Source organism: Arachis hypogaea, chromosome 5 (assembly GCF_003086295.3).
Source record: "Arachis hypogaea cultivar Tifrunner chromosome 5, arahy.Tifrunner.gnm2.J5K5, whole genome shotgun sequence".
Classification (NCBI taxonomy): domain Eukaryota; kingdom Viridiplantae; phylum Streptophyta; class Magnoliopsida; order Fabales; family Fabaceae; genus Arachis; species Arachis hypogaea.
In genome coordinates this window covers 4,464,617-4,479,785 of record NC_092040.1, presented here as the reverse complement: position 1 = coordinate 4,479,785, position 15,169 = coordinate 4,464,617, and the positions used below count along the sequence as shown (strand labels likewise).

Sequence of the window (15,169 nt, the reverse complement as noted above, 5' to 3'; positions counted from 1 at the left end):
CAAATTGAAACGAGCTAAACCTTAGTCCAGACAAACTATACCTCTCCCAAGACTTACCATATAAGAACAATACCCAAACAAATTCTAAAATAATCCTTATAAAAATAAAACTACAATGTTCCTCCACACTCAATAATCCAACAAAAAGTCCAATCTTAAAAAAACTTTATCCAAGAAATGTAAAAAAAATCCAACAACTAACCCATCTTCATTAAACCAAAATCATACTCCTTTAATACACCAAAAAAAAAAACAAATCAGTTTGTCTCATGTTAAGCCACACCTAGGATCGACCTTGCTTTTTTATTCTTCGACGACAATTTCTTTCGAAGAAATTCCACTCAGCCTTTTCAGAAATTAAATGAACAAACTCAAATTCCTAATAATATTAGATTTGCACAGCATAATACCGGAAAGGAGAAAAAAAAATAGAATTTTAAAAAAGATTTCCTCCACCGATTTTGCAATTGAAGTCTTGGAGAAGAAGAAAGAAAAGTACCACAAATTAAACTTAATGTTGGCGATTGAAAATAACGAGAAGAAAAAATACAATGCGATGGTGGATGAAAAAAAAGGAAACATCTTTGTTGAAAAATAAAAAAATTAAAAAAAGAAAAAAAAATGATGAAGTTAAAATTGAAGACAAAATATAAGAATAATTTAAAAATTTTATTACAAAATTAAAAAAAATTAAGTATTTTTGTCGTATAAAAAATAAATTTTATGTGACAAAAATAATTATTTAATAAATATTAATTATAAATATAATATTAATTTTTTGTTTAATAAATATTTTTGTCAACATTTATAAAATTTACGGATATAAATAATTGTTTTTCTTTAGTCTTATTATTCTTTTGGGTCGGTAACCCTATCCTAGTCTCACTCACCCATGAGCAGGGGCGGAGCTAGAAAAAATATTGGAGGGGGGCAAAAAATATTTACACAATAAAATAAGACTAAAATAAAATTTTAAGGGGGGCTAAACTGAAATTTATATATAATTTACATGTAAAAAATTAAAATTAGGGGGGGCCATTGCCCCCCTTTGCTTGTACCTAGCTCCGCCCCTGCCCATGAGTCCATGACAGTTCACAATAGGCAGTTAGAGTGCTATAGACACAGTCCATGGTCGATGCCTCAAAGAGAAATGAATTCTCTCTAGTTTTTTTAACATTGGATAGAATATACTGTGATCTCTTACCTTTAATTTTATAAATAAAATTAAAAATAAATAAGAGAAAAAAAATAATAAATGATTAAATTAAATACTAGATATTATTTATTTATTTTTTTATTAAAGAGGATCTACTCCTACCTCAAAGCCCAAATGTCAGCCAGAAGAGCATAGTTGTGGTCACTAGCTTGATCCAACAAAGCAAACTATATATCTCTCAACAACACATGAGATGAGTCCTATTTATTTGTTTATATTTCTATTTTGTATTGTGTTGGCACATAATTTCTTATGACTTGTCAACTAAATATATGAAATAGAATAAGCATTCAAAGTATGTATTTTATCGCATAAGAAAATGTTTGTGTAACACAACAAATAAAATGGATAATAATGAATTCATCTAGCTAATGTTTTACGTCGGGTTATGTTTCAAACTAAAAGGTTAAAGTTAGTTAACGAGTACTTACGACAATAGAAATAATTTTATGAATTTGATTTGATCATAGAATTCTAACTTTTCATACTCCGTTTTAGTTGGGTGTTTTTATAATTCTCACCCAAAAATCTTAATTTCTTCGTTTATTTATTGAGGTAATAATCAAATTAATATTTAAAAATAAAATATTTTTTAAATTTAGTTTTTAAATTTTTTTTAATTAAATTAATTATTTAAAGAATTCGAATTAATTATATTTATCTTCCAATCACTTTATGAATAATTTCTTTTCAAAGATTAATGTTATAAAACGTTAATTAATAACATATATAATACCTGATATGTCTAATAGAATTTGATCAAATATATTTACAAAAATTTATTAATTTAGTTATTTTCTTTAATTATACAAATATTATTCCTAATATGACATAGTAACTAAATTGATAAATTTTTGCAAATATATTTAGTTAACATCTAATTGAACATGTTATGTGTCATGTATGCTATCAGTTAATATTTTATATCATCCATTGTTGATGAAAAGTGTGAATGGAGTAACTGAAAGACAAATATATTTAATTTGTAATATTTGAAAGACTAATTTGATTAAAAAAAATTTTCAAAAATATATTTAAAAAATATTTTATCTTTCAGAGACTAATTTAACTATTAACTCTTTATCTATTTATTTCCTTTTATGCATGTGCTTGAGCTCCTTATCAATCATTATTCATTCGTTGGTATTAAATTGTTATAACTAGAAGACTAAAACTAGACATCAATTATTGTTTAGTCAATTACAAACTTGTTCTTTTCTTTTCACCTTGGATGATGATGATTTTATGAACGATAGGTGGGTAGGTTTATTGTCTTCACTTTTCACCACGGCAAATAAAAGAAAATAAAAAATTAAAAAAATATATTTTTACTAGAATAATCTGGTTCACTTTTTTTTCACTAGAATCTTCTGCCAAAAGCAGGGTCGCATTCGATCTTATGATTGCTCCTTTAGGACTATATATAAAATTTCATAAACTAAGCAAACTAGCTAGCTTAGATTAATGAGGCACGTAAAAACTAATAAACAATAATGGGTGTTTTTGATAGTATTGGAGAGCTGTGTGAGGAATGGTGTGGAATACAGCACAAAAGTAGAAAGGTGAAGCAAATACAGGGAGTGGAAATAAAGGTGAAGATGGATTGCGAAGGATGCGAGAGAAGGGTAAAGAAATCAGTGGAAGGGATGAAAGGCGTGACAGAAGTGGAAGTTGAACCCAAGCAGAGCAAGTTAACAGTAAAGGGTTACGTGGATCCAGAGAAAGTGTTAGAGCGTGTGAGGCAGCGCACCGGGAAGAAAGCAGAGTTCTGGCCATATGTACCATACGACGTCGTTCCGCACCCATATGCGCCAGAGGCTTATGACAAGAAGGCTCCGCCTGGGTACGTCAGGAACGTGCTCTTGGATCCAGAAGCTTCTCAACTGGCACGTGCTAGCTCATTTGAGGTCAAGTACACCACAGCCTTCAGCGATGAGAACCCCAATGCTTGCACTGTTATGTGAATATAACATAACATGTTATCTGTACCTTGGTTATTCAATGCTGTGCATGTCATATGTGGAGCTTCATGTACAGTGTCATTGTACAAAGTGGCGGGTTGTTCAGGAAGCACTCTGCCATAGTTGTTAATGCAGTGAATAATGGAAATTACAAAAGAGTGGTAAACCGATCCTATATTGGTCTGGTCTAATGATTGGACCGCACAAGATAAAAAACATCAAAATTAATGTTTCGAAAAGTAACGATATTTATGCAAACTATGAAGAGTTAGAAAAAAATATTTATGTATTGAGTAGTGATAGAGTAAATAAATCTGTTATATTTAATTAAGAATTGAACAACAAAAATACTTTTTATTAACGTAAAAAATGACAATCCAAAAAGACTGAAAAATAAATTTAAAACACAAAACAGAAATTTTCAGTCCGTGAATGCACAGGTCTTCTACTAATAACCTTATGCATTGTTATTAAAATCGGATCAGATCGACCAAAAAATTAGTAAATTGAATCTTGTATTGGTCCAGTTTGATGATTGGACCGTACAAAATAAAAAACTAGTATGAATTGGTAAAAATCAATCTAACCGAACCGTTTCAATTTCAAAATTTCCTTAAAATGAAAAACAGTAGCCACAACCACCAAGCTAACTTGCTTGTTACTAATGTATATGCAAATTAAAAATTTAAAATACATATTGATATCTTTGGACAAATAATTCACTCCTATTTAATTTACTTTAATTTTATTTATAAGCTCACTTATTTTTAAATTAATTATATTTTTATTTAACCGTAATTATAAACTCACTTATTATTTTTTTTCATAATTTTTCAATAAATACTTGTAGTATATAATAGTATAATAGATATAAACTAATTAATACATTATTAAAATTTAAAAATAATAGTTATTTTAATATAAAAACAAAATAAAAATATTTATGATAGAATAAAATTAACAAAATACTTATTGTTTCTGTTCCATATTGTTTAGAATAGTTAGATATTTTTAAAAGAGTAATGTTAGGGGACAGCTAACTTTTGTGATTGGTAGCCATTAAATAGCCATCAATGATGATTTAATGGTGTGAGATTGATGTGAAATTTCATCGAATGACTCACCTTTCTCTGCTGGTTACATGCTGGCCAAAATTCAATAAAATTGCTGGCCCCTAGATTTTTTTTTTAAAATAAGGCAAATCACCCGTATAAACCAATGTCACACCATAATTTCACAATTCAACCAAAAGAAAAATGGATACATGAATCAACCAAATATACGTTTTTATGTAATTCGAATTGGACAGCTTCAAATTACTCAAGAGTTGATGCTGATGCCCATAGTAATTCGAAAGAGAGTGATTCGAACTGCACACATTTTGTGATATAATTTGTAATACTTTTCTGTCCATTCTTTTATTAAAAAATTAATAATTTAAAAATAAAAAAATATATATTTTTTTCATGCATTAAAAAAAGCTAATAAAATATTTAGTTATGAAACTTCTTTAAAATAATAATGAGGTATCAATTCAAATTCCATACAATACTCTTTTGTCCATTTTTAATAGCTCACGAATATTTTTTAATAAATTTTTTTAATTATATTACAAAAAATATTTTATTCTATGCAAAATAATTTTAAAAAATGGCTTAAAAAATGTTAGGAGTACTATAAAAATTTGTAATGTTCTAATGACTTAGGTAAATACATGCATGTACTCAAATTTTAAATAAAATACTCTACATAGTCAATAATAATTTAGAAATTAAAAAAAATATTTTATTTTGTACAAAATAATTAAAAAATATATTTTGTTCCATACAAAATAATTAAAAAATATATTTTATTTCATACAAAATAATTTTAAAAAAGGACTTAAAAGATGTTATGAGTACTATCAAAGTTTGTAATATTCTAGTGATTTATGTAAATACATGATAAAAATATATTTTCTTTAATTCTAAATTATTATTGACTATGTAGAGTATTTTTTTAATGTCTTAAGTCATTAGGACATTACAAATTTTTATAGTACTTCTAACATCTTTTAAGTCATTTTTTAAATTATTTTGTATAGAATAAAATATTTTTTATGGTATAATTTAAATAAATTTATTAAAAAAATTTATTAAAAAATATTCATGAGCTATTAAAAATGGACAAAAGAGTATTCTATGAAATTCGAATTGATAGCTCATTAATATTTTAAAGAAGTTTCGTAATTAAATATTTTGTTAGTTTTTTTAATGCATGAAATAAAATATATATTTTTTAATTATTAAATTATTAATTTTTTAATAAATTTTTAATAAATTATTAATTTTTTAATAAAAGAATGGGTAGAAAAGTATTGCAAATTATATCACAAAATGTGTGTGTAAGTGTGTAATTCGAATCAGGTTGATTCGAATTAGTACTTGTGTGCATGTGTGTAATTTGAATTAGAAGAATTGTTCTCATTCGAATTACATAGAAACGTGTATCTGGTTGATTCATGTATCCATTTTTCTTTTGGCTGAATTATGAAATTATGGTGTGCCATTGGCTTATATGGATGATTTGCCTTTTAAAATATTAGTAAAGATATATATTTTAAATTTTTAATTCTAAATTTTTTATTATATTTTATTTTTTATTTTCATAAGATCAGATTAATCAGTTCAATCAATAATTCACCGGTTGAATCAATGACCCAATAATTCAGTACCTTAATCGATTCGATTCTGGTAACTATGACCTTAGGTGGCATCTCATTTTTTCTTTTTTTTTTTGTTTTAAATCAAAAAGAAAAGCAAAGGGAAAGTGAACGGAGAAAAGGAAGAAGCTCTCTGCCTTATACCACTACCACTACTTCGTCACACACACTCCCTCCTCGCGCTCTAGCTCCCAACCCTACCTCTTCAACCCCCGTTTTCCTCCTTCCAGTTCGTATGTCTCTTCAATCTTGGCCAATTTATTCCTCCATTATTCTAAGATCACCAATCGCTACGAGCCCATCCGAAATCCTAACCGTAGCTACTCGAACTCGTCGTTTGAGAGCACAGCGACGGCGACGACGCGGGTTAGTTCAGCCGGTGGAATCCTTCATTGACACTTCTCTCTCTGGGCTGCTTCGTCGAACTTCATGTCGCGCCAGCTTTCTTGAAATGGCGACGTCGAACCCTTTCCATTTGCGAGGTGACGATGCCGAGGACCCCTCACGGCAAATCGCCGCGGCGGCAGTGGCGTCTCCACTCAAGAAGGGTTCAGCTGCGGCGGCTCAGCGGCAGCAGCAAACTCAGTTGGCTTCTAAGCCTGTTCCTCCTGCTCAGGCTGGTGAGCATTCTATTTTGATTGATTCGTTCGTTTATACCTTTTTTCATTTCTCTTTTTGTGTTGTTTGATTTAATTTTTTACTATTTGCCACATTTTTCTGCTATATCTCTCTACTGCTATTAGGTTAGGTTTTAGAGAGATGAGTGTCGATTTCTGGGAGAAATTTGTGGGAGTGACTGAAAGATATTTAGCTTTACAAGTTCGATTTATCTCTTCCTTCTGATTCTCCGATCTGATGATGTAGGTGGTGAAGATCTCCGATTAGATATCGGAGGTTAGTAGGGTTTAGATTGATTCAGGATTTCTCATGTATCCTAGAAATTGTAGGCATTAGATTGAATTTGGTTTTCTGTTATGTAATTCATAGAAGTTTTGAATAATTTTAGTTGTTTTTCGATTTTCTGTTAGATGGAAAGGAAAAAGCAAGAGGATAAAGTGAAGAGAGTGCAACAACAGGAGAAACATTTTAAGCGTGTTAAGGTAAAAATTATTGGGTTTCCTTCTCACTTCTCAAAGAATATTCAGTTAAAATTTATTTATCATCAGAGAATGAGAAGAATTTGATGAATAATATTCTCTTACCATTATAGTAAGATCTTCGGATGATCATGAACCCTGCAAGGTGGCAGATCATCGACACCTACATTGATGGAGTAGCTGCAGCTGCTAGGAAGTGTGATGTTGGGGATGAAGGGGAGAGTTATGAGATCTGTTGCAGTGAGGTGGACCACAAAGGCAGCAGCGGCAGCGGGACATGGGGGTGTGGCATCAAGCTCTGGTATCCCAGCTACCATTGCGACGGCCAGAGACGGTAGTCATGGATACCACGGTTTTGATGATAAGCGGAAAACAGAGAGGGTCGCTGGTTCAGGGGCACTGGGGCAGTAGTTCTGAGATTCAAATCTAGGTACAGTTTTTCTCAATACTTCGGCGGCTAATCATATTCAATATATGCACACTCTATAAACTCATTTTAGGCAACATGCTCTGAATTTTGACTATTTTAATTTTTAATGTATTTATTATTTAAAAAGGACTTAAACTTTCAACTTTTTAAGCAATCTTAAATTCTTAACAGATATCTTGTGCTTTAAAATTTATATTTATCAATCAAATGAGTTATTATTATTATTATTTGTGTACATAATAAATGGTAGTCATTTTTAAGTACACATAATAGAATTTCCAATCTTGCTATATACTATAATGATATTGACACTGATTGAAGTTAGTGAATTGGGTTGCGCAAATAACAAATCCTAAAATCCATTCAATTTACCTTTCAATTTAGCTCTTTTGGGTGTTAAAATTTGTGGAAAATGTTGCAATATATATTTTGATCTGTTTTCTTACAATTCTTTCTTTTGTTCTTTCTCTGCTTTTTTGCTTTTTATTCTGTTTGTCCTGAATGTTCAATTTCAAATTTCCATTTCGTTGCTGTGAGAGTCACAGTTTTCTCATCTCTTTCTAGCTCGTTGTGTTGTTTTCTTATAAAATTTGTTTTAGTATTTGGCCTCTGTTTTATTTCAACCTTTTCATCCCATTTCAATATGAGAACTAGCATAGATATGATAAATAAGATTAATCCTGAAATTACCTATCTTTGGTTGGGGATTTCATATTCTGGAGTTCATTGCAGTGGAGTGGATGTAGGAGATAGATGAGTAAATACTGCACCATATGCTTTTGACACTAAAGGATCGTCAAGATCCTTTATGGCTAGCTCTTTTTCCAAAATGAACCAATTATATGCATTACCAGTTGTCCCTCTCCCTTTAAATCTCATCTTTTTTACTTACCAAGTCTTGCATCATCATTTGATAATAAGATGAATTCATATCAGTTCCAAAAAAGTATTTAAATTTTGAAGTATGCATTTAAGTTTACATATCCACTATCATGCTAAAATTTGGTTTCATGTTAACTGTACAATTATGCAATATATAATTCAATGAGGGGGACACCATTGATATGTTTGTTGCTTTTATGCAATGAACAGAAGAGTCAAAATAGTAAAAAATATGCTTCTGAAGTTGCTTGTGACATGTTTTGCAGGATTTTACCAGCTTCTATGAATGTCCGCACTGAACATGGCCATGATGAGCTAAGGAATGCTTCAAGTCATGGATTGCGGCACCAATTCCAGCAAGGTACAAGCAGCGGTAGGTGTCGAACTTCTTTGCAACCACATGGTGTATTTGGAAGCATAGAAACTGCAAAATGTTTCAAAGCAAAAGTCTAAATACAGAAGTCGTGAAATAGGAGATAAAGTATTGGAGCCAAGCTTGGGTGTCGAATAAAGAAGAGTGCAGGATAGGAAAATTTGAAATCCAATGATATAATGGACTTGAGGAGTGGATGAAATAGGTACATATGCTTTGTCATATTGTGGTTATTAAAATCAATCGTACACAAATAACTCCTCCAATTAAATTTAAACAGAAAAAGTTAAAATCGTAATAATTAAGATGGGATTTATCATATTTTAAGCAAATTTTAAATTTATTTTTGTGTACACCAATTTTATCCAACCGAAACTCCATAGATAAAATAGTGTTATTAATTACTTTGTGTGAGATGAAAGGAAATTTTAAGGTGAAAAGTATTTACCGCGGCGTTTATTAGTATTAATCTTTAATACATATCGTATTTTAATTTCATAGAATGAAGGATCAAATTATGGAAAAAGGTAGGTTTTTCTTATGTCATCTACAATAAGGTAATTTCTACGTAAGTTTTTTAAAAAAAGAAAGTTAAATAAGATAAAATTATTTACAAAAGATATTAATAAAAGATAACTGTAATTAGGATTTTAACTGGACAAAAAAAATCAGAGTGATGTTTGAATCTTTTAATTTTTAAGTTTTAAATAATAAATATAAAGATGAATAAATAAATTTAAATTAAAACAAAAACAAAAAAGATTTACAAAATCTTATACTTTATAAAAGGAAAGACGATACTTTTTAATCTTTTGTTATCTTTTCTCAACAGAATATCAATATAAATAGTGTTACTACTGAACACAGTTGGTTGAAGTTCTCTTGATTGAACACAACTGCTGCAGAGAGAAAGAGAAGATGGAAGAGAATAATAAAGATATCAATAATTGGCTCGCAGTGACAAGGTCCAGGAATGGGAAGTGGTGGTACAGTGCTTTTCACAATGTCACTGCTTTGGTTGGAGCTGGAGTGCTTGGGTTTCCCTATGCCATGTCTCAACTTGGATGGTTTGTTTATTCCTTTTATCCATCTCCCTCAACAATTAACTTTATTTTTCTAATTGAGATTTTCTTTTTCTAACATAAGATTCAGCTATCATATATCCTAAAAACACACCTGAACATTACTACTAATCAAAATTTGTAATTTTCTTCTATAAATGTATTAAAAATTTAACTTTACATCTTTTTCTATAAAAATTTTCTTTCTCTTAGGGGTCCTGGCATCACAGTTTTAGTGCTTTCATGGATATGCACGTTATACACGGCATGGCAGATGATTGAGATGCACGAGGCTGAGTCTGGGAAGAGGTTTGATAGGTACCATGAATTAGGGCAATATGCCTTCGGGGAGAAACTAGGATTATGGATTGTGGTGCCTCAAACACTCATAGTGGATGTTGGTACGGACATCATTTACATGATTACTGGTGGAAATTCCTTGAAGAAGGCCCATCAGATTCTTTGCAAAGACTGTAAGCCAATTAGAACCACTTACTTCATTATGATCTTTGCAAGCCTTCAGTTTTTCCTCTCGCATCTCCCCAGTTTCAATTCCATCATTGGTGTATCTATTTCTGCAGCCGTTATGTCCATCTGGTAATCACATATTTATTTATTAATTAAAACTCTGTTTCGATCTTGTTTCGGAGCCAGAAACAAGAAGATAAAAATCGGTCATTATATGTATTTCTGTTTTTCTGTTTTTTATCTTTGTATTTCTGTGCTAGATACAATATCCAAACACAGCCTAAAAGTTTATATATATTGTATGCTAAAATAATATTAGTATGGTAATTAATTATATTAGTTAAGAACTTGATAGTTACATATATTTGAAAATTGCAGCTACTCAACGATTGCATGGATAAGTTCGGCTCATAAAGGTGCCTTACCGGATGTGAAATATGATGGAAGATCTTCAACTACGACGGGGAACGTTTTTGACTTTTTTACCGGTTTGGGGACCATAGCATTTGGGTATGCTGCACACAATGTGTTACTTGAGATCCAAGCAACAGTTCCTTCGACACCGGAGAAACCTTCAAAGAAGGCCATGTGGAAGGGAATGATTGTTGCTTACATTGTTGTGGGTTTGTGCTACTTCCCTGTTGCAATCTTTGGCTACTGGGCTTTTGGAAACTCTGTTACTGATAACATCCTCATGTCTCTCGATAAACCCCACTGGCTCACTGCCGTTGCTAATATATTTGTCGTTATTCATGTCACTGGAAGTTATCAGGTACATTTCGCTTTACACTAAGGCTGTGTTAATTTATTTGCTAGTTTAGAGTTCCAGATTGGGCTTCACGTATCTTAGTTTTATAAATTTTTGTTTACACAAAAACTTAAATAGTTAAATGAACATAAGTCACTAACTAGCTATCAAATTTCTGTTTAAAGAATTTATCTGCACATTAAAAATTAGTTAACATATATTTTTATATAAAGTAATAATTAAAAATCCTAATTCGTCTTCCTACTTATTCTCCTAATAATTAAAAGAGTAAAAACTATAAATTTATATGTTAATTTTTAAAAACATAAAAAATAAAAAAATAAAAAACTTGATAATTAAAAAGATGTATTGCATCATCATCACAATTTATTATCTGGATATATAATATTCAGTCATTTGTATAGGTGCTCTTAGAATAAATAAGAGGATTATCTTCTCTAATTAATTTATGCTACACACGGTGAAAGTAATTTTGTTACAAATATTTATTAATGACTTATCATTTAACTAATAAATGAATGCAAGAGTTCCTGAGAGCACTAAGAAGTTCTCATGTTGTTGCTAGGTGTTTGCTGTTCCGGTGTTTGACATGATGGAATCATTCATGGTACGGAGAATGAATTTCAAGCCAACTTGGTACCTTCGTTTCATTTCCCGCAATATTTATGTTGGTGAGTGTTCTTCATAATCTTTTTCCTACTATATATATATATAATAGTTGTTCTTTTTCAATGCACACGTGAGTAGAATCTAACAGCAACGTTGAAAATTTTGTTCACATGCAATGCAGCACTTACTATGCTAGTTGCAATTATATTTCCATTTTTTGGTGGGCTCCTTAGCTTCTTAGGAGGACTTGTCTTTGCTCCAACCTCATACTTCGTAAGGAAATAAATGAATCCCATTTTATTTATTTATTATTTTGCAACCTACAAACAAACCCTGACGGTATTCAATTTAATGAACTTTCGCAGCTCCCTTGCATAATATGGCTAGTAGTCTATAAACCAAAGAGATTTAGCGGATCCTGGTGTGCAAATTGGGTATGTATTTTTAAAAATTATTCTCATAGTTCTATATAGTTGAATTTCCATATATTGCATAATATGACATCTAATAAATATATAGTGCTCTTAATAACTAATAAAAAATCAAATATAAGTGTAGTACTCTTTTACACACACTAAGAGTGAATGTATTAAAATCTCACAAAATTTGCCATTATACTATATATATGACTCTAAATTTTTTTCATGGTGTTTCAGTTTTGCATCGTATTTGGAGTATTATTGATGGTTTTAGGCTCGATTGGCGCAATGAGGGAGATCATACTGCAAGCTAAGGGCTACAAATTTTTCTCTTGATCTTTTTTTGCACAAAGTAGGTTGCGTCAACGATGATGTTACTCTGGATATTATTCATCACATTTATTCATCTACTAGTGTTAAACCCGTGCGATGCACGGGCTTATATTTAAATTTGATAAATTAAATTAAAAATAATATTTTATAATCATATATTTTTTAAATTTAGTATAACACTATCATCATCGTTATATAATAAACGTGTTAAATATGTTATTTTATCTTTATTCAAAGTAAAATATGAATAGAAGAGTTCGAAGTTTATAATATTCTTGAACCATAAGGAGGGAGATAAAAAAAAATAAGAACATATATAACTGTAATAATAGCATGTTAATTTTACCCTAAATTTTATATCAAAAAGCTAATAAAAATTTATCAACAACCTAATATCTTACTAACTTCATTAGAAAATCATTGGATGTTGTGCTTCTTGTTACACATTTCATTTCAAATTTGAAAAAAGAGTTATAGATAAATTAGTTATATCTATAGTAAAGATTTGTACAAAAGTGTAAATCATAACATGCTATTAAAATGAAAATAATATTATTCTTACCTAAATATTATTAAAAACCTCTTTGAACACGACATTTGTTGTTGATGACTTTGGATTTCCGTCTTCGTTTAGAATTAAAACCCTAAGGCTACTGCCACTCTTAACTCTTGACAAAGCAACATAAAGTTGTCTATGGATGAACATTGATTTTGGCAAATAAAGCCGTACATGTGATAATGATTGATCCTGACTCATGTTAATGGTCATTGCAAATCATACTGTTAATGAAAATTGTCTCCGTTGGAACTTAAATGGCAATCCTGAATCTGAAGGGATCAAGTTCATTCTTGGAATGTACACTTTATCTCCAATATTTCTATCGGTCACTACCGTCGCTCCAATTACGTTGCTGCCAAGTTTGTTAACTATTAATCTTGTCCTGTTGCATAAACCTAAAGTCTGGTCTATGTTTCGCAGTAGCATTACAGCCACTCCTGGCTTCAAAGTCAACTTGTGATTGAGTAGTCCCGAACATTTGATGTCATTTAGAAACTCTGGTGTGAACCACTCTTGTTACATCTTCATTCTCATCAGCTTGACATGTTGTATCAGAGCTCAAATACTCCTTTTCCATCCCTGGAAAGATTGTCAAGACAAAATCGTTTACCTTCTCGACACTCTTAAGTGTGGGTGTAAGAATTGCTCTACTCTAAAAATACCTGTAATCTGACATATTTTGCAACAAATTTGGATATGCAAAGTCTACCAAATGAGAGAGAGGATCATCAGTAGTTGTAATCAATAGATCATTTGGAATTTCAACTTCTGATTCATCACCAACAACAGAGATAATATTTCCATTTCCAACATCAAGTATCCAATTAGCAAATATCTTCATTTCACCTTCATCTTGATCCAAAGAAGACATTAGAAGCCTCATATTCGTATGCAATTTCAGAACCTTACAAAATGACCACAGCTGGGATGAGTTAATAGCGGATGCTAATATATCGTGTCTACTTCCTTTCGGAATCACTGGAAGTATCTGTCTGAAATTACCTCCTAGAACAACAATCTTACCACCAAATGGTTTATGTGTCTTATGTTGATCGGTAACTGACATAAGATTCCTGAGCGTCCGATCAGGTGCTTCAAAACGGCAGTTGTACCTTCCCTCGCATACAACATATTGAGAACTCAAAATTGGATCCTGTTTTGGACTTCTCTAATCTCTCCTCGTACCATATCATGGCGTCGCAATGCCGACAAAAAATTCTGGGTCATCAATATCTATCACATCTAATAATCACCAAGATAATAAATTGTTTTAGTTATATCTGCAACAAATAATTTATATAAAAATATACCTTTCTTTCACCATGTTAAGTATAAAAATAATATTTATAAAAGATTACCGAAGAATGCAATTTATGGATTAAAAAGATGAGATCATATAATACAATTTCATTGTGCCAATCTCAAGATTTAAGTTTTACAATAAATCAATGTTCAAATACAAAAATTATAATATATAACCATATCTTAGTTTGAATTTTAAAACTTGAACACTAAACGATAATTTTTTGTTTATAAAAAGCATAACAATAGTAAATAATAAAGTGTTGATATTGCTACCTCTTAAATTACCTGTATTCTCAGCTACATCAAATATGGCTGGGTATTAAATTTGCACAGAATCATCTAAAATAGTCGTATTTTCAGTAATATTCTCAACTTCTTGAAAAATTTTTGAAAGATTTGTAGTCAATTCCTTCAAAAATGTTTCTCTTTGTATCAGGTGTCTTTTTTTTCAGCTATGCACACTTCTTCTAATTTTTTAGTATCTAAATTTGAATTAAATGTACTTGCTCCTGTAATCATTAGAGATAATACATCAAGTATTTTATATTATAAAAAAAGAAAAATGAATATATGTTAAATGTTTGAATCAGCTGAATTATGAATATATATTATGAAGGTAGTATTAAAGATAAAAAAAGTAAAATTTTAGTTTTGTGATAATTATAATTTATCATGTTTATCTTACCATGTCTCTTTTGAAATAGCATAGTCTTCATATTCAGTCTTACATCCCTTTGCAATCTAATTCGATTTGTGTACTCCAATGAATCTATAATAATTATTTAGCATATACCAATGATTATTTTTAATAGACCAATTAAAAAGTTAAATTTTTGGTCTTTAAATAATAAAAACATATTAACATAGTAACTGGTAGATATTATTTGATGTTTGTTGAAGATGTTGTTGACTTGTCTGATGACATAGACTATCATATGCTTCATGTGTGATACCTGAATTACTAATATCACTAATATTAGAACATC

At 30.3% G+C, this 15,169-nt stretch overlaps 2 protein-coding genes across 8 annotated transcripts; both read left to right on the top strand.

Moving 5' to 3' along the window:
• The first annotated feature begins 2,690 nt into the window (after positions 1–2,690).
• LOC112804084 (heavy metal-associated isoprenylated plant protein 27-like) lies at positions 2,691–3,511 on the top strand. The gene has a single exon (XM_025847513.2). The coding sequence runs from the start codon at positions 2,710–2,712 to the stop codon at positions 3,178–3,180; it is 471 nt and encodes a 156-aa protein (XP_025703298.1). The 5' UTR covers positions 2,691–2,709; the 3' UTR covers positions 3,181–3,511.
• Positions 3,512–5,936: 2,425 nt separating this feature from the next.
• LOC112800318 (lysine histidine transporter 1-like) lies at positions 5,937–12,473 on the top strand. Of its 7 annotated transcripts, none has more exons than XM_072196314.1 (12): positions 5,937–6,498; positions 6,907–6,978; positions 7,089–7,405; positions 8,554–8,660; positions 8,761–8,865; positions 9,566–9,727; positions 9,935–10,318; positions 10,568–10,961; positions 11,524–11,629; positions 11,749–11,840; positions 11,933–12,001; positions 12,224–12,473. In XM_072196314.1, the coding sequence occupies exons 6-12, from the start codon at positions 9,579–9,581 to the stop codon at positions 12,320–12,322; spliced, it is 1,293 nt and encodes a 430-aa protein (XP_072052415.1). In that variant the 5' UTR covers positions 5,937–6,498; positions 6,907–6,978; positions 7,089–7,405; positions 8,554–8,660; positions 8,761–8,865; positions 9,566–9,578; the 3' UTR covers positions 12,323–12,473. The 7 variants fall into 7 exon arrangements, with proteins under 7 accessions (XP_072052415.1, XP_072052416.1, XP_025698320.1 ...); XM_072196315.1 differs by having other exon boundaries at positions 9,528–9,727; XM_025842535.3 differs by having other exon boundaries at positions 9,493–9,727.
• Positions 12,474–15,169: the final 2,696 nt, after the last annotated feature.

Coding starts and splice junctions, on each gene's coding strand:
- LOC112804084 (XM_025847513.2), top strand. CDS start 2,710: ATGGGTGTTTTTGATAGTATTGGAGAGCTGTGTGAGGAATGGTGTGGA.
- LOC112800318 (XM_025842541.3), top strand. CDS start 9,579: ATGGAAGAGAATAATAAAGATATCAATAATTGGCTCGCAGTGACAAGG. Junction 9,728..9,934: donor GCCATGTCTCAACTTGGATG/GTTTGTTTATTC, acceptor TCTTTCTCTTAG/GGGTCCTGGCATCACAGTTT. Junction 12,002..12,223: donor GATCCTGGTGTGCAAATTGG/GTATGTATTTTT, acceptor ATGGTGTTTCAG/TTTTGCATCGTATTTGGAGT.